The sequence below is a fragment of the Astatotilapia calliptera genome, chromosome 6, assembly GCF_964374335.1.
Source record: "Astatotilapia calliptera chromosome 6, fAstCal68.1, whole genome shotgun sequence".
Lineage (NCBI taxonomy): Eukaryota > Metazoa > Chordata > Actinopteri > Cichliformes > Cichlidae > Astatotilapia > Astatotilapia calliptera.
Genome location: NC_137427.1, coordinates 20428206 through 20446832, shown reverse-complemented (window position 1 = coordinate 20446832; position 18627 = coordinate 20428206). Strand labels below are relative to the sequence as shown.

The window sequence follows — 18627 nt, the reverse complement described above, 5'->3', positions numbered from 1 at the left end:
AATCTTTTTGGTGGTTTGCGACACCTCTGTTCAAATATTTACATCCAAAATATGCGCTCCTCGATCGTCTGGTAATGCCTGCTGGTGGCACGTACAATTGCGTGGTGACGTCGTCCTTTCCTCCTTTCCTCTGCTACCGGCGAGGTGAGGATAACCGAAAAATTGTTGCCTTGCTTTCATCTAACTACATCTATGTCTCTTAAACCTATATTTCGCTCGATTTTGAGCCATCACACTGAGAATATGTTACACTTCTCACCATAATCTGTATTTGTAGCCTACTTTAGCTCTGTCGGGATATATGATGTTAGTTTTAATCAGGTTTGATGCTTGAGGCCTGGCGCTCTGTAAGCGCTGAGGCCCACAGCGGATTCAACAATGCTCATATTAAACATGGCGTTTGCGCGGCTCCAGGTGTTATTTAACAACTTCTAACGTTTTTACTGTATCGGTATCTCATGAAAGGAGCTGGTCGGCTATCTAATGCTTACTTCTGTTAGCATTGTAGCTAAAGCTTGCTGACACCAGTGTGGTGTGCCTGTATCTCACAGTCCGAACTTTAGTAAACAGTCATTGTGGAGCTGTTAATATCACAGATATAAAGGCATACACGCTTTAGCCTGAATCTTTAGCCAGTCAAACTTTTCAGAGTTGAAAGCACCTATTTTGTCTCTTTACAGAATGAAGACCATTCTCAGCAGCCAAACTGTCGACCTCCCCGACAATGGTAAGGGGAAAATCAGTTTTCCACACAGATGTATTTATGTCCTGTCTGTAGAGTAGCTTCTAACCTTTTTTTATATTTGTGCTTGTTGTGCGGCAGTCGAGGTGAGGCTGAAGGGCCGAACTGTGACTGTCAAAGGCCCCCGTGGCAAGCTCACCAGGGAGTTCAACCACATCAACCTGGAGCTCAGCCTGCTGGGCAAGAAACAGAAGAAGGTATGAAAGAGCCAGAATAATGCTAAGTTACTTAAAGTGAAGTTAGCAGCCCCAGGATGTGATGGCAGGAGGGCATCACACATGTTTGGTATTAAGGATGTGTGATTTTAGAGTGTATAAGTTTTCAGATTTAAATAGTGAGTTGTTTTGGTTGAGGTTGGATATGTAAAATTAACAACTGCATCATTTAGAAAAGTGCTTTAAGAACTGGTCGGGTCTTCAAACTACTCTGCTCAGTGCGAAGTTTGTAGATAAAGGGCTTAAAATGTCAATTTATTGTCTTAAAATGGGAGTAATCCTAAAAGCCAGTTATGTGCTTTGCCTAAAAGTGCCATAAGTGGATTGCAGAATGAGTTTTTGTACAGGGCTGTTTATATGACTGTTGAAAAAAAGGTTTAATACATACACGGCTGGTGTCAACAGTGCTAAGAACAAGTTGTAGAAAAAGTCTTTAATTTTAGAGGGAAACTATTGAAATATCTGACTGGCTGTGACTGAGATGATATCAGCGTTTGAAACCATCCAACTGTTTTCTTCACGTGATCCAATCCCAGCTGTGATAGGGCGAGAGGCAGGGTGCATGAACAGGTTTTCAGTCTATTGCAGAGCTAACACAGAGAGACAGACAGCTGTTAATGCTCACATTCACGCCTATGGCACACTTTGTTATTAATGTATCATGCATATATTTGACAGCAGCACTGTTGCCGCACAGCAAGAAGGTCCTGAGTTCATTCCACCATCAGGCCGGGGTCTTTCTGTGTGGAGTTTGCATGTTCTCCCCGTGTTTGCGTGGGTTCCCTCCGGGTACTCCAGCTTCCTCCCACAGTCCAAAGACATGCAATTAGTGGGGTTAGGTTAATTGATCAATCTAAGTCGCCCATAGTTGTGAATGCGGGAGTGAATGTGAGCGCGAATGGTTGTCTGTCTCTGTGTGTTAGCCCTGCGACAGACTGGCGACCTGTCCAGGGTGTACCCTTCCTCTCGCCCTGTGACAGCTGGGATACGCTCCAGCGCCCCCTGTGACCCTGAAAAGGAGAAGCGGATGAATAGCATATATTGGAAGTGTGGGAGGAAACCAGGATACTCTGAAAGAACAAAACAAGGGGAGAACATACAAACTCCACACTGAAAGACCCTGGCCAACCAGTGGATTTAAACCCAGGACCTTCTTACTGGGCTAAGCACCACACCTCCGTGCTGCCCCTCGTTTAAAACCTCTAGAATGTGTCCAATAGTCTGTGTGGTTTGCACTTGCTGTATAGTAAGTGTATACTGACATTAATGCATTTGGACGACAGAGTTGGTTTTTGGTGTTCTGACATGTGTTCCTGTCAGATTTGAGGCTGTTAGCCGGGGTGTAGTTAGTGTATCGCAACAGGTAAACAGCAGCTACTGCAAAAGGTAAATGTGGTTGCATTTTCCAATGGCGGTCTGCAAGGCCAGTATTTCGCTCACATGTGGGCTGATTGCTTCAACACCTGTTTCATGCAAGTGATTTGAGCTGCTGTGCTTTTTTTTTTTTTTGTTTTTTGTTTTTTTTCCTCAGCTTCGTGTGGATAAATGGTGGGGAAACAGGAAGGAGTTGGCCACAGTCCGCACCATCTGCAGCCACGTCCAGAACATGATCAAGGGAGTCACTTTGGTGAGAGCTCAGATATGCTTGTTTCAGTCGGTCCAGTTATAAACCCTGTGCATGCTTCTGGCTGACCCTGCCTATTGTTCCAGCATCAATTCTGTTTGCCTCTCATGCTTTTGTGCCACTGCAGGGTTTCCGGTACAAAATGCGTTCCGTGTACGCCCATTTCCCCATCAACGTGGTCATCCAGGAGAGCGGCACCCTGGTCGAGATCAGGAACTTCTTGGGAGAGAAATACATTCGCCGTGTCCGAATGAGGGGTGGTGAGTCTGCGTCACATCATGGAAATGTTTATGAGAATGGCATGTGTGAAGTCCAGAAATATTCAAAGTTTCTGAGGTGTGGCGTAAATGACTTTGTCAGGAGAAGTTGGAAGTTATGTATAACTTCATATTGGGTTTGTGGTTGATTAGACACAAATACTTGTGACACATTAAAAGTTAAAATAGCCAGATGGAAGGGACCACAGTGAATTTATCATTTTAGTCTTCAAAATGTCAAATTATCTTTAAAGATCATTAAAGACTTGTTTTTCTGATCTTTTGTTTCATCAGTTCAAAGCCCAAGAGGCATCATATTAAAATCATGAAATTCACACACTTGTGAAGCTGAACGAGCTGCTGGTTGGGCAAAAACTGCTAACGGCTGATTTGAAAACCAGGGCTCGTTAAATTTATGGATTAGGAAATTATTTTGTCAATCAATCAAAGCTTTATTCGTCACATGCAGGTTGCCCTGCAGTGAAATGGGACCCCCCCCCGACCTTACACATATAGCACAAACATTACATGGGGATACAGGTCGGAGATTGGTAGAATCAGAGAAAAAACATTGAAATGTACACTACAATGGGGAAAGTACAAGAGGAAAAAAAGAGACCCCTACTCAAGCTATGCTTCCATGGGACAGCATGAGAGCAGGAAACAAAAAAAAAACTCCTCTGCACAAAAAGCACATAAATGTCCACAGCACAACATTGTGAAGACATGACAAGCCACAGGGGTGGGTGGGGGGTGAGGAGTAATCCGAAGTGAACACAGCAGCCGCCCTGCACAGCGCTACCATTCCAGCGCGGCACACAGACCCGCCGTGTTCCCTCGCAGGAAACAAGCATCGAAGGCGTTGGAAAGGGAAGGGGGATGAGTGAGTGCCTATCAGTGTAAGTGTATGTGTGTGCGTGTCCATAGGCCGAAGGACACTGTCTCAGCTGAACTATCAGGCTAAGTAAACAGTCCTCCAGCCAATCCAGGTGTCCTTGCATGGGATGGGAAGAATAGCCGTAACACAGTCGTTATCAGGGAGTGATTGTTCGGCTCCAGCCTTGGGCCTGCAGCTGGCGCCGTGATGGGGATCCGCAATGTTCATGTTGGTTTTGTTAATTTCCATGCGAGCAGCCCAGGAGAATTTTCAGGCTGCTCTTTAACACTCTGACACTGGCCTCTCAATCTCCTGTTGGAGAGTCGCGAGCCTCCCCATGATGGTATCAAATTTCTGTTCCATGGTGTTGTCATTCTTTTGATTCTGAGACCTCACAACTGCAGTGATCCGTTCCGCGATGTCTTCCAACTGTCGCTCAAGGGTCTCATTTTGAGCAGGCCTCTCTCTGTTTCCCCTCATACGCTCAATGGTGTTGTTTTGAGCCTTCACAGCAGCTGTAAGCGTCTCAAAGGTGTTGACCATATTACGTTCGTTGTGAGAGGTTGCGCCTCGTTCCATTGCGATTCCAGCGGGCAGCCTTGGGGGGGTTTGAACAGCCGGTTCCGCTCTCTTATTTCTCCGATAAACCAGGGCTAAGCCAACTCCGATCAGCATGAACCCTGTTATCACGGTTCCGAATAGATAGATATCTTCAGCGTCCTCGATCGACAGTCCCGCCAGGCACATACAGATTAATTGGTGTAGTGAGTCTCTGAGGAGGGATTTAGAATTGGCAGAGAGTGAGGCACGTGCAGACTTTGTGGAGTCATTGAAGCAGATTCTTTAATTTGTGATGAAGTCTGGAGTTGCACTCAGAGTTCAAACATGGTCAGTTAAGCATATCGACTTTTCTCTCAGCAGATCTAAAGATCCTGAGCTCGCCTCATTTTGGTGATGTAATGTCTGAAGCTGGATATTTATTATTTGGTGGAACTGTCATCTCATTGGAGGGCCACTTTAGTGTTCAAGTAGTACAGAAAAAACAAAACACAGACAAATATTTCTGAAAATGTAGTGGAGGTTTTTTCTTTTTTTTAAACATTTCTAATTTTGTATAATAAGACTAAACTTTTGTCCTTGTTCTCTTTCAGGTGTGCTGTGTTCAGTCTCAGCCGCACAGAAGGACGAGCTGGTCCTGGAGGGTAACGACATTGAGCTGGTGTCCAACTCTGGTACGTCTGCCTGCTGTTTCCTCTTTAGGTTTTCTACACCATAGGATGAAATGATATGATTATGTCAAGCTCCACCAGCAGATGAGAAGTTTTTCATTATTTCAGTCGCAGCCGTCCTGAAACTGATTCAGTGTCACCTTGATGCTCGGTGTAGATAAGAGTGAATAAAACATCAGCGGATGTTTGTCACCGACCTTATGGTTGGAAAACTGGACTCTGTGGACAGTTGTTGCACATCATCTGTACACACTACATGCAGTTGGACATCAGTGCAGCTGCTAATCCAGTTTATCACACTTGACTTCTGATCAAGTTTCCCTCCACCTAAAGTCCTACTGTTCTCCTTACTGGGGTGCAGTGAGGGTTTTATCGATTATCTGACAGACATTAAGTTCAGGTTCTCAAATGAAATTATGGAAAGAGGATAAACTCAAATCAGAGAAGAACAGCGTCTGATCTCACCAGTGTTTCTAGACTATTGTAAGTTTGAGTTTCTCCTTGAGTTGATTTTTCGCCTTCACTCTTCTACATTAAGGACTGAGCACGGTCTTGTGTTTGCACGTCTACTTTGATGAACAAAAACCCCATCGCTCCACCTCAGTTGGGTTTTTTTTTTTTTTTTTTTTTGCTAGTCTATAGTTGTTCTCCAGAATCTGTATTTTTAGTTTTTGTCCATATTAGTTGTTTTTTTTTTTGGCTCAGCTTTTGAAGGCAAAGCTTTGTTATACAGCAGTGAGTATAAATATCATATTGATGTCAAACAAAGGCCAAAAACTGTCACCTGACCATAATCCACTCAAGACTGTATATAATTTCTGAAAATGAGTTTAAAGTCAAAATGCTCCTGCAGGTGGATTTTCCTGTAAATCCCTGATGGAGCTGTGAGATGCGAGTGTGAGATGCTTTTAGACCTTTTTAACTACCTTTTGATTCACATGCTACAATCCAAACAGCTCGACCTGCATGTATAAAAAGGAGGGTCGGTATGAGACCGCTGCCTCAGGGACATATCAGGTTTTTCTGGACTTGTATCCAGATTCTTAGTAAACACGTTGGAGATGAAATTTGAACTTGGAGCCAAAAAGACAGCAAACAGTGTGTCACACAGTCCTTCCTGAATCTTGTGTAATCCTGTTGTGATGTGCTACTTATCACCCCAACTTCTCTGTTGCAGCTGCTCTGATCCAGCAGGCCACAACTGTCAAAAATAAGGATATCAGGAAGTTCTTGGACGGCATTTACGTGTCTGAGAAGGGAACAGTCTTGGAACCGGAACAGTAAAAGTTACACCTACACTCTCGGAGGTTAGACATCACCATCCTCCTGTCCTGCATGCTCTGCTGGTTTTTCTTCCTTTTAATGGTTTCATTCTTTCAGATCTTTTTACACAATGCGCTGCTGCTCCACTTTATTTAAACTTATTTGTTGGGGCTCATGGATGTAGTTAAATTATTTTCCATTAATAAATACTCCTTACATGAAGTCGCCTTCATGTGTGAATCAATCTCCAAAAATCTGACTGGGCTTTTAACATTTTATCGGCAGTTTCAGATCATTACCAGTTTCATAAAAGCTGTAACTGATACGAACTGTTTTCCAGCCTCATGTGGTGTTTGTGTGGATGCTTTTGGCGTCACTGTTTGCATGAATGTGCACCACAGCGTGCATCTGTGCTCCTAAAGCTGCCCATTATTTTTGAAGTAAACTCTTCATTAATCCTCCCACTCAGTTGATCTCTGTCCTCACACTCGGCTCCTCTGTTTGTTTCCAGCAGCCCTGATCCAGCAGACCACCACAGTCGGAAAGAAGGACATCAGGAAGTTCCTGCACAGCACAGTGCTAATGACAAGCTAATAAGACCAATAAACTAATGTGTTTTCCAGTTAATCCAGTCTCTGCCTCCCTTTCTTATTGGTTTTTGAGAATAGTTCAGCAAAATCTTGATATTGTTATAAATTGCACACGAAAGAGTCACTGGGGTAGTTCTACCCATCATCAGAAGTTTAAGATTTGAAGATTTTTATTTTCACTTTGTTCAGTGGATTTCCTTGTTTTAGTTTAGCTTCACTGTTAGTTTGAGTTGTTCTGTTTCAGAGGAAAGATTTAAGAAATTCAGGATGAATATTAATAATCAAACAGTGCTTGTTAGAGGTTGTTTCACCGGCCAGGTTTTGAATACTAAAACTAAAGACATTGTAATCACCGATGAACTTAAGGGCTGTGAATGGGCTGGATCCCTGCTGTCACAGGATGAGATGCAAAGTACATCGTGGACAGAATGCTGGGATCATGCTCAGCGACGGTGTTAAACACTACAACACTGTGCCCCCAAAACTGATTTTCTTTTACTTATACAAGTATACTGTTTTTGTTAAATTTCTGCTAAGCTCATGGTCAGTTTTTCCTTGTAGTTCATTATAATAACAATAAAACTGATGGATCAGATTCACTGAGGAGCTTGTGAAAATACTGAGATTTCTTGAGGACCAAAGTGATTCACAGACAGTTTCCAGCACATCCACTGGTTTGTTGCCAGAATGGCAAGTTTTAATTTTGAACATGTAATCGAACACAGACTACTAAAAGCAAAAGATTTAACCCTAAGACTTGCCTAAAACAAATGTCACATTTGTTACCTAGATTTTTACTTTTTGTTCTTAGCACAGCATTTCAGACTCCTCACAGCGCTGATACTTCAGTCTCACACAGACTGAGGTGGTTTGATGTGTGAGGCGTTTGTCTGACCTCAGGAACATCTTCAGGAGGACCAGGAGTCAAACAGACAACCTGTTCTAAAACCAGAGGAACTCAAATGCAACCTAACCTGAAGGTTTTCATAAACTCACCATGTGTGGTTTGTGTGAAAGTCTCACGTTTAAATGCAAGAGGAGCAGAAAAAAAAGATTAAACCTTCATTCCTCACAGTATCTATAAATTATTTGGGCTATACAACTCGGATTAAATACATCCAGGTCGCTTCTCTTCTTCATACTATTATTTTTTAAAGAACAAACAATAACGCGGAAGCAAGAAAGTGGATTTGCTGGGGGGAAAAAATGAAAGGAAGTAGTTTGAGTGGTGTTTTCCTCCGGGAGAGTAGTTTGTTTTTTTTTATTTGTATTTGCATTTTTAGTTAGAATCTGTAGGTTATTCAAGTTTTAAACAATATTCAAACAGTGCAGACACTACAGTTTATTTTTATTTTGTATTGATTGCTCAAACCATATGTATTGTGGTCATTTTTTGAGTTTAATTTTAGTTCATATATTTATTTATTTTACTTTCAATTCTACAATTATGGATATGAAAGTCGAGCATTATCAAATCAGTGATACAGCTCATTGCTTTCAGTGGTAAAAGCGCGCAGATTTTACCGGAAATTCTTCACAATAAGAAATGAATGCAAAAAAAAAATCTGCTAATTTATACCACAACAAAAAAATAATTTTTGTTATTTATTGTTTTAAACTTTTTTTTATTTATTTATCTTGACATATCTGTAAACATTTAGGTTTTCTTTAGTCGAATAAAAAAAACGTACTCGTGGTGACGCGGTGACGCACGCCAACCAGCTGCCGGAGCGTCATTTCCAGGCGACCGCGGACTCTTGCTTCGCGCCAAGCAGTTGAAGCTTTTTCTTACTTTTTTTTTGATAACAGACCAACACAGCGAGAAAGCGCGTTCATAATGGTACGTGACATATTTCAGCTGCTTTTTCACTCAAACCTGGAGCCTGTGTGCATAAACACAGCGGGTAAATATGGAGGAAATGATGCTGTTGTGTGGTTAAACCTTGCTGCTGCTACTGATGATGATGATGATGAAGCGCAGTGCGCAGTTAGCTCCTGCTAAAGAGGATAAACTTCAATCCTTTGGTTCAGGTGAAGCTTTGAGCAGCAGGTGAAGAAGGTGAAATCTGTGAAGTGTAAGAGCGTACAGTTTGTAGTTTGTGTAGCTGTGCGGTCTGCTGTGGAAGCACACTGACTAACATGCAGAGGGGTGACAGTTTAAAGGAAAACCATAAAGCAGTGGGTGTAGAAGGACACACACAGGTGCAGATGCTTCCTCACAGCTGCACTGCAGGCTACAGTGAAGCAGCAACATCTGTGGCATGAGTGAAAAGACTGAGCTGACTTTGAATACGTTTGTTTTTGTTTGGGTGCCAATAAGGTGATTTTAATTCACTTAAATAAAACTAAAGATAAAATCGTTTTGTTTGTTTTTTTTAAAAAAAGCAAAATTAACTGATGTAAAATCAAAAGTTGACTCGTGGTGTAAACTCATAAAACCTAGCATAAGGAAATGTCCTTATGCTAAGATTTTCACTGGGAGTGACAGGATGAGGGAACATTCATAGATGTAGTGAGGACATGCAGAGGGTTGGTGTGACAGATGGTGGTTATGTCCACTAATGGGAGCAGCAGAGTGAAGAGGATGGCTTCATTCAATTAGGGAAAATATAGGGAGGAACTAGTGGGTATGAATATATTATCAAGGAGGGCCAGTCGGTATTAATTTATGTATCTGAGTAAGCATAATAAAATGGATTTAAGTAAAATAAGTTATTGGGGAACCAAAATAACTACAAATAGGTATAAAATAAGTGAGCTAGTCTACAGACAAGATTGGTAAATAATTAAAATAATAAAAGATTTCCACTTTTTGGGGAAAAAATGAATATAGCTGCCTTTGACTGTGAAATTCATCTTTTCTAATTTGCAAAATGAGATCATGTGCTTGAGCTGCAAAGATGTGGATGGGATAGGATGGAAGGATACAAAGTCTCACTGAGATGTCAAAGAATGAAATAGTTTTGCATTCGTAGCTCCTACTCCCAGGCACTTTATGAGTCAGGATGTATAGTTTTGATAAAAGTGATTTTTTTCCCTGTTTTTTCCTTTTACGTAATTCTGTAATTCTTACAGTTTGTACTCTTCTGTGTGTGCAGGACATCAGGCGGTTCTTTGCACCGACGTCGGCTAAGCCTGCGGTGCAGAAACCTGCCCCGAACGGAAATGACAAACAGGAGAAGAAGAAGAAGAATTCCTCGTCAACGGACGAGGAGGTGAAAAAGAAGAAGAAAGAGGCCAACAAGGTGAGGAGCTGCCCCCTCTCCTTGTCTCCTTTCTCTGTTCCTCTTCATCCTGTTTATCCGGCTTTATTGTGGTTTCGTGTTCTGTAGGTCAAAAGCAAAAAAACTGAGGAGCAACGCAAGGATGGGGAGAAAAAACGAAAGAAGCACGCAGTCATAGCCTCGGGTAGGCATTTCCTCCACAGTGATGTCTCGGTGTAACAGCATTGTTATTTTTCTTAAGGTTTTTAAAGGATTTGTTAAAATACATTCCTTTAAAATGTAGTTTATTGCTGTTTGATGAGATGTATGCGGGGACTCAGCGACCTGCAGCATCCTCAGGCTCTACTGTGCATCTGGATTTAAAAAAAAAAAAAAAAAGATAACACACATTTTCTAAAGTTTACAAAAGATTTAGCCTCATATTTTCATCCAAAGATGAATGGAAATAGATTGTAGATTTAGATGAGGACAGAATTATTAGCCCCCTATAAAAGTTGAATTTTTACCCCCTCAGAACTAGAAGAACTAGCAGGGTCAAAATGTTGTAGTTTTCAACAGTCTCACATGTGCTCCTGACCAATCACAGCTCATTCTTCCTCACCTAATCTTCTTCATGATCCCTTCCACTTTGAGTTTCTTGGAGCCTTGCAGCCCGTTTCTGTGCAGGATTCTAGTGATGCGTTGTGTTTGTGCTCAGACTCAGATGAGGAGGAGCCAGTGAGGAAGTCGAAATCCCCCAAAGAGAAAGCGAAGACGAACAAAAAAGATCCCGTGCAGTACGTCTCTGAAACAGGTGATGCTTCAGATGTGCTCTTACCCCAGCGTTAAAGGGAAAATGTCCTTTTTTTATAAACGCGTGATAGGAGGCCTCTCTTTTCTGCTTGTAGACTCAGACAGCGACAACTTCCAGTCCTTGAAGAAAACTTCCAAATCCAAACAGAACGGCGCCGCAAAAACGACAAAAGCGGACGCCAAACAGTCGGGGAAGTCTCCCGTCAAGCCATCCTCCACCCAGGGAAAAACCACACCAAAATCTCCTCCTGTGCCTTCCACCCCAAAGTCAGCTCCGCCCCCTCAGTCCAAACAAACCCCCACATCAGTACTCGATTACTTTGGCAGCGCGAGTGTTCAGCGCTCGGACAAGAAGCTGGTAGCCAGCACCAAACGAAAGGCTGTGAGTACTGAGGCATTACTTCTGTGTGTGTTTCCTTGTTTTTTTTACTCATCCTCTCATGACTCAGTAACGATCCTTTGTAAAAACTCCTCAGCCGACTCTCACAGACGACCTGATAAGCGATGAGGAAATCGCCAGGCAGCTGCAGATGGAAGAGGACATGGAGGTAGGCTGATCAGCCACTGCTGGTTTATTTGACTTTGAATTAGAGCTGCTCAGTAAATTGACAGATGGCTTTGACCCGTAGTTCATTACAGCTCTTCTGCTGTTCTCATGTTTTTGCTGCTTCACTCTCAGCTGGAGAAACAGGTCCACGAGGATGAGGAGTTTGCCAGAACGCTGGCCATGCTGGATGAAGAGCCAAAAGCGAAGAAGGTAAAGGCTGCAAGCGTTAAAAAGGTTTGTGCAATTAAATTCTCAAGTTTATTTCAAGTCTTGTTTCTTTTGTCTTCCCAACCATCCAGGCTCGCAAAGGCTCTGATGAAAAACAAGTCTTGACCACGAGCCCCAAAAAGAAAGCCACAGACGCTGCCGCCCCTGGGAGCAGCTCGAAGACCAGCGTGTCTGAAGATGTTGTTAGTCCGTCTCCCAAAAAGACCACAGCTCCTGTAAAAGCCAGCTCCAAACTGGCCATGATGAAGAAAAAGGATGATGACAAGAACGAAGGGGTAAAGAGCAAAACCCCTACTAAGATGAAAATTTCTCCCAAAAAGGAGCCCCACGCTTCATCTATCTCAGAGAAGACGTTCACCCCCAAAACTGGAACCACGCCCACCGCACTTAAGACTTCTCCCAAGAAACCGGAGGTGAGCCACACAGACGACCTATCAGATCAGAGGAAGAAAAAACCTGAGCATATAGATAAAAATATCCACTTCAAACAATTTAAAACCCAGATTATTTGCCTCTGTCTCAGAGCACGAGCACAAGCCCTGACGACCAAGAGAAGAAGAAGGCCAACTCTTCAGCTTACAGGAACTTCCTGAACAGAGATGGACCACGAGCTCTGGGCTCAAAGGAAATCCCGAAGGTAACCTGTGCTCGCTGTAGACGCCATCGTTCAGCTGGCCAGCAAGCTTGCGCTGCCTTTGCTTTACTGCCTGCGTGGTTTGTGTTTTCCAGGGAGCAGAAAACTGTTTGGAGGGCTGCGTGTTCGTCCTGACCGGCGTCCTCGAGTCCATGGAGAGAGAAGACGCCAAATCTCTCATCGAGCGCTACGGAGGCAAGGTGACGGGCAACGTCAGCAAGAAGACCACCTACCTGATTCAGGGCCGAGACAGCGGTGCATCGAAGCTGGAGAAGGTGATTATCTCTTTGAACATGAATGCATCACCATATTAAAGGATTTGACATCAATAGAAAAAACTGTCTGAAGCCCGAGCTTTTATCTCACAGGGATTAGCTGTTCCAGCACCGATCATGTGAGTTATGAGTACTTTATCAATACACATGATAGAAAATAAGGAAATTCAATAAATTAAGATAGACTTTAAGGATAAACAGTTTGAGCTCCAGATACGAAAAAATGGCAGAAAATGATAATAAAAATTGCTCCTTTTTTCTTTATTATCCTCTATTTTTCCCACACACACGTGAAACATTTTGCTCCATAGTTTTGTTTCTTGCGTTTCTCAGGCGGAGAGCTTCGGCACCCAGATCCTCGACGAAGACGGTCTGTTGGAGCTGATCGGAACCAAACCAGGAAAGAAGTCCAAGTATGAGATCGCTGCGGAAGCTGAGGTCAGTATTGAAATTATCCTGTAATGTATGATTCAATCTTCTGTACATCAGTTAAACTAAAAAAGTGTATATATATATATATATATATATATATATATATACATACACATATATATATATATATATATACATACACATATATATATATATATATATATATATATATATATATATATACATATATATATATATATATACATATATATATATATATATATATATATATATACATATATATATATATATATATATATATATATATATATATATACATATATATATACATATATATATATATATATATATATATAAATAAACTTATCTTGTGTCACAGCTGCTCATTTCTGCTCCCGGAATAAACGCTTTACATTAAAAGATGAATTTTACCCATTTCCGCTGGGTTTCTATACCCTCTGCTTTTGTCACATAGAGCAAAACCACAAAGACCAAGACGCCTCCAAGCCAGGCTTCAAAGAGCACCCCGAAGGCCCAGAAGATCTCTCCCTCTAAGGGTAATTCCAGATCACCTCACACCCCGAGCCCTTCAAAGACGGGACAGGCACAAGGCCGCAGTACCAAGACCAGAGACGGTGGGACTCCACCCGGGAGAGGCTCGGGTCAAACTGCGCGAAGGGAGCTGGGCCTTTCCTCTGCTACCTCTTCTTCTTCTTCTGTCCCAGAACAATCATCTCCATCACCCACAGAAGAGGGTGGCAGCCTGTTGTGGGTGGACAAGTACCGTCCACGCTCTCTGAAGGCTGTGATTGGCCAGCAGGGGGACCAGAGCTGTGCAAACAAGCTGCTGCGCTGGCTGCAGAACTGGTACAAAAACCACGGCAGCGGCAAACCAGCAGGTAGCAGAAGACTGAACGTGATTTGTTTTTGGTCGATTTCAGCTTTTTAAACCCGTCTGTGCTGAAGTCTGCGTGTGTTCTTTTCTGCTTTCTTCTATGCAGCGGCTCGGTTTGGTAAGTTTGGAGGGAAAGACGATGGCTCAGGATTCAAAGCCGCTCTGCTCTCCGGCCCGCCAGGGGTGGGAAAGACCACCACGGCTGCCCTGGTCTGCGAGGTCAGCGTGAAAACACACACAGATTTATTGTGAGCAGTCTGTGTGCGTATTGAGCACGCCGCTCTAATCTCAGCCTCGCGTTCACTGCGTCTGTGTGTCGTCCTGCAGGAGCTGGGCTTCAGTTATGTGGAGATGAACGCCAGCTGCACTCGCAGCAAAAACAGCCTGAAGGAGGTCGTCGCCGAGTCGCTGAACAACACCAGCATAGAGAACTTCTACAAAGGTCACTCCAGCTTTCAGCTGCCTTTTATACAAGTGATTAAAAATGACACGCAGTCTGTGCACAGGCTGTTATTAAAACAGCAAAGGTAAACAGATGTGGTTGTTGTTCTCGTACAGCAGTGACTTCTCCATTAAAGTAGATAAGAGCTCATTTATTCCACTTTTTCTTAAACAGCAACTCTGGCTGTGCTTTTACAATATTTATGAAGTGCATGCTGGACAAACTTTTTAATAAATTAACATAACATACAAACGATTAATCAGTGACACTTAAACCTTCTTCTTGTTTCTTGGCGTTTTGCAGGCACGTCACAGACAGTGAGCAGTAAACACGTGCTGATCATGGACGAGGTCGACGGCATGGCTGGTAACGAGGACCGCGGAGGAATTCAGGTAAATGACGGCATTTTTTTTTACAGACTGTAGAGATCTTAACTTTTATAAGTTAAAAGTTTTAGATTAGGGAAATGTGGAAAATAAGCACTCACAGGTTTCAGCGCTGGTTGATGGTCGACTGAGCAACTGCAACAGAAAATAGTTCAGTCTGATCCTCAGACCTCTCCAGCTGACCTTTAGATCACATGCTTATTGGTTTATTTCTGTTGTTTCTTCGATATTGATGTGTTTCTGCTCCTGTAGGAAATGATCGGCCTTATTAAAAATTCAAAGATCCCCATCATCTGCATGTGCAACGATCGGAACCACCAGAAGATTAGATCTTTGGCCAACTACTGCTTCGATCTCCGCTTCCAGAGACCGCGAGTGGAACAAATCAAGGTACTCACACATCTGTCCTGTATATAGCTTTCAGTATAGATGGTGCCTTTCCAGATGTGCAAACACTAATCAGAGCTTTGCATGACAAACTTGTGTGTTTTTTAATGCGAGGGCCTGAAGATTTTCGGCATTGTCCTCGTGCACAGAGGTTTCTCCAGATTGTCAGAATCTTTTGAGGAGATTAACTGTAGATGATAATATTCGCAAACTCTTTACAATTTTGCATCGAGGAACATTATTCTGAAATTGTTCTGCAGTTTTCTGCAGATTGGTGAGCCTCTGCCTGTCTTTACTTCTGAGAACCTTTTTCTCTGTAAGATTTATTTTTAATACTCTGTCATGTCACTGTCCTTTTGCCTGTTAATGCAATTAGTTGCTAAATGTTCCTCCAGATGTTTCTTTTTAGTACCACTTACTTTTGAGCCTTTTGTTACTGCCATCAAATTCTAAATAAGCTTAGTTTAAACATTTGAGATGTTTTCTGTGTTTGTGTTTTCTTTTATTGTGGATTTTATCAGTGAGGTTTTAAAATCGTTTCCTCCTCCTTTTATCTATATGTAATCCAGTGTCCCAGCTGCTTTTGGAGTTGGGTTTGTGCTAAGTGACAGAGTGATGAACACTAGAGTTTCAGTCACCCAGAGAAACCACAGCAAACAGCATCTATGACAGTCGCGCTTACTTCTTCATTTCTCAGGGAGCCATGATGTCCATTGCTTTCAAGGAGGGAATCAGGATCCCGCCCCCAGCTCTTAACGAAATCATTTTAGCCTCCAATCAGGATGTCCGACAGGTAAAGAAATCAAAGTGTCAACTCATAACGAGCCTGAGATGGTTGTGTCCTGTGGTTACCTCCTTACCACTGTGGCTGTTTTCCTCTCCAGGTGATCCACAATCTCAGCATGTGGTCAGCCAAGGACAAGGTGATGACGTACGACCAGTGCAAGTCCGACGCAGCCAGCGCACGCAAGGACATGAAGCTCGGGCCGTTTGACGTCTGCAGGAAGGTGTTTGCCTCGGGGGAGGAGACGGCCCGCATGAGCCTCATCGACAAGTCGGACCTCTTTTTCCACGACTACTCGCTGGCGCCGCTGTTCGTCCAGGAGAACTACCTGCACGTGCGCCCAGCTGCTGCAGGGTGAGAGAGGCCACCTGCTTCATCCCATGCGTAAAATTGACCAAGATGTCAAACTTTTATTTTAAATTTGCTCGTTTGCTTTGTTTTTTTTGGCAGTGGCAACCTGAAGTCCCACCTGGTGTTGCTCAGTAAGACGGCTGACTCCATCTGTGATGGCGATCTGGTGGATAGACGGATCCGCTCAGGACAAAACTGGTCACTGCTACCCACCCAGGTAACTAACACACACACACACACACACACACACACACACACACACACACACACACACACACAAAAGCATTGCTATCATGAGAGCGTGAAAAACAGGACAGAAAGCCGCTCAGTGAGCCTTGAACGTTGATGAAAGGCTCCCTGTGGGATGCATACACAGGTGCTTCTCTGATGAAAGCCCCTGATCATACTTCTTCTTGTGTTTGTGTGTGTCTGTGTGCATATTTGCAGGCCATTTATGCCAGTGTGTTACCAGGCGAGCTCATGAGAGGCTACATGAATCAATTCCCGATCTTCCCCAGCTGGCTCGGCAAGAACTCCTCGACCAATAAACACTCACGCATCGTGCAGGAGCTGTCCTCGCACATGGGTTTAAAGTCAGTGTTTCTTCTTTATCGTCTTAAAATGATGCTTTTAACACATCGCTGAGCTCAAACTGCTGCTGCAACACTGAATTATTTTATCTGCTTGGCTCTTTTCAGGACACTGAGCAGCAAACAGGCGGTCAACCTGGATTACCTGCACTACCTGCGACAGGCGATTCTAAATCCACTCCAGAAGCACGGAGCAGAGGGCGCTGCCGAAGCCGTGCAGCTGCTGGACGACTATCAGCTCATCAAGGAGGACGTGGACAGCATCATGGAGATCAGCGTCTGGGGAGGACAGCCCGACCCCTACTCCAAACTGGACTCCAAGGTGAGGAGGTGGCAACATTTAAAAGTTTTCCTACTGATAATGACCGCTACTACTGAGGCCCCCTGGTGGTGGTGAAAATGTTAAAAATCTACAGAAGGGAATAACAAAAAGTACCTTTAAAACCAAAGTTATGACGTGAATGATCTCAAATTGCTTCGTCAATCTCTGCGACTCATGAGAACAGAACTGGATGTCTTTACGTCCCAACAACCAGCGACTTTTGACACCTGTCGTTGTCACCTTCCAGGTAAAGGCCGCCTTTACACGGACATACAATAAAGAGGTCCACCTAACGCCATACTCCCTGCAAGTGGTGAAGAAAGGCCGCCGTGGTGGGGGAGGAGACTTTGAGGGAGGGGAGGAAATAAGCCAGGAAGATCCGGAGTCTGAAGACGAAGGAGAGGGGCTCAAAGCAGACGCTATGATTAAGGTGAGTGCATTCAAGCTCTGGGATCATTATAAGTGTTAAGTTCACCTTTCTGTATATTTCTCACACATGCATTCCTGTTCTTCCCTGCAGCACAAGAAGGCCAAACCCACCAAGGAGTCAAACAAGGAGAAGAAGGAGGATTCTGGAAAGGGCAAAGGCAAGGGCAAAGGCAAGGCTAAGAAATGACCCGAGGAAGAAAACTAGCTGCCCTGGACTGGTGATGTTCTCTGAACTTGTATCTATCCAAAGTAGTAAAACTGGTCCCTTTAAACACTTGAATACAGACTGAGGAGCGTCGCACCTGGTTTTGTTTTTTTTTAACTCCAAATCTCGCCATACTGAACAAATGATGTGCGTAGTCTTCTCGCTCCACCACCATCATGTCTGTACATCTCTGTAGGAACGTGTCTCATCAGGAGTGTCGTTCACTCTTTCTGATAATGCGACTTTGGCTGGAGGACTGTTTCTTTTTCTACAACTACAGTACAGAAATGCTTTTGCTCGGCAGTCAGCACAGCTTCTTTTTCCTGTAAATTGCAATTTTGTAAAAAAAAAAAAAAAAATCCAAACAAAAATACACGAGTATTAATAGAGAAATGTGTTGCCTAGTGACTTATTTGAACAATTTGTCTATATTTGTATATAGTTGAAAAATGTTAAATATTCTGAGGATCCAACAAGAGGGCTTATCTCATGCACCACCATCCTGACGATAGCCGAGCAAACTTGCATTAAATCGACTCAACAGAAAAAGCATCCAACTGTGGACAGACTCAGCTGTGAGCAACTGCAGATTGTGGTGACTAAACGGTTGCCCTTTTGATCGGATCTGCCACAGGGTGAGAGGTGGGATACACCCTGGACTGCTCACCAGTCTGTTGCAGGGGGAATCATCAGTTAACCTTACCCCACTAACTGCATGTCTTTGGACTGTGGCCCAAGTTCTATACAACAGCTGCCTCACAGAGCCCTGAACAAGAATTACATGGATGATAATTGAAAGAAAATCTGAAGTAAGCTCAGACAGTAACCCAGAGGAGAGGTGAAATTCTTCCACTCTCGGTGTATCGTCGTACTGCAGTGACTGATTATAATTTGAAAGAGACACAAAGAGATCTCAAGTGTTTCAGCTTGAGCTCTGGAAATGAGC

General features: G+C 43.3%; 2 protein-coding genes across 3 annotated transcripts; both read left to right on the top strand.

The window, feature by feature from the left end:
• Positions 1-122: 122 nt before the first annotated feature.
• On the top strand, positions 123-6834 carry rpl9 (ribosomal protein L9). 2 transcript variants are annotated; one of them, XM_026170947.2, is made up of 7 exons: positions 123-727; positions 824-939; positions 2489-2584; positions 2709-2841; positions 4867-4947; positions 6122-6251; positions 6719-6834. In XM_026170947.2, the coding sequence occupies exons 1-6, from the start codon at positions 682-684 to the stop codon at positions 6226-6228; spliced, it is 579 nt and encodes a 192-aa protein (XP_026026732.1). In that variant the 5' UTR covers positions 123-681; the 3' UTR covers positions 6229-6251; positions 6719-6834. The 2 variants fall into 2 exon arrangements, with proteins under 2 accessions (XP_026026732.1, XP_026026733.1); XM_026170948.2 differs by having other exon boundaries at positions 124-727; positions 6722-6834.
• A 1677-nt stretch (positions 6835-8511) lies between these two features.
• On the top strand, positions 8512-18074 carry rfc1 (replication factor C (activator 1) 1). The gene is made up of 23 exons (XM_026170944.2): positions 8512-8637; positions 9896-10042; positions 10130-10205; positions 10719-10814; positions 10909-11195; positions 11290-11361; positions 11493-11570; positions 11660-12001; positions 12112-12225; positions 12318-12497; positions 12831-12935; positions 13366-13789; positions 13892-14004; positions 14113-14227; positions 14531-14619; positions 14866-15003; positions 15698-15793; positions 15885-16138; positions 16235-16352; positions 16583-16728; positions 16834-17047; positions 17295-17477; positions 17568-18074. Exons 1-23 carry the CDS (start codon positions 8635-8637, stop codon positions 17661-17663), a joined length of 3486 nt encoding a protein of 1161 aa, XP_026026729.2. The 5' UTR covers positions 8512-8634; the 3' UTR covers positions 17664-18074.
• The last annotated feature ends 553 nt before the right edge of the window (positions 18075-18627 follow it).

Coding starts and splice junctions, on each gene's coding strand:
- rpl9 (XM_026170947.2), top strand. CDS start 682: ATGAAGACCATTCTCAGCAGCCAAACTGTCGACCTCCCCGACAATG. Junction 2,842..4,866: donor CCGTGTCCGAATGAGGGGTG/GTGAGTCTGCGT, acceptor GTTCTCTTTCAG/GTGTGCTGTGTTCAGTCTCA. Junction 4,948..6,121: donor TGAGCTGGTGTCCAACTCTG/GTACGTCTGCCT, acceptor TCTCTGTTGCAG/CTGCTCTGATCCAGCAGGCC.
- rfc1 (XM_026170944.2), top strand. Junction 15,004..15,697: donor CGCGAGTGGAACAAATCAAG/GTACTCACACAT, acceptor TTCATTTCTCAG/GGAGCCATGATGTCCATTGC. Junction 15,794..15,884: donor CCAATCAGGATGTCCGACAG/GTAAAGAAATCA, acceptor TTTCCTCTCCAG/GTGATCCACAATCTCAGCAT.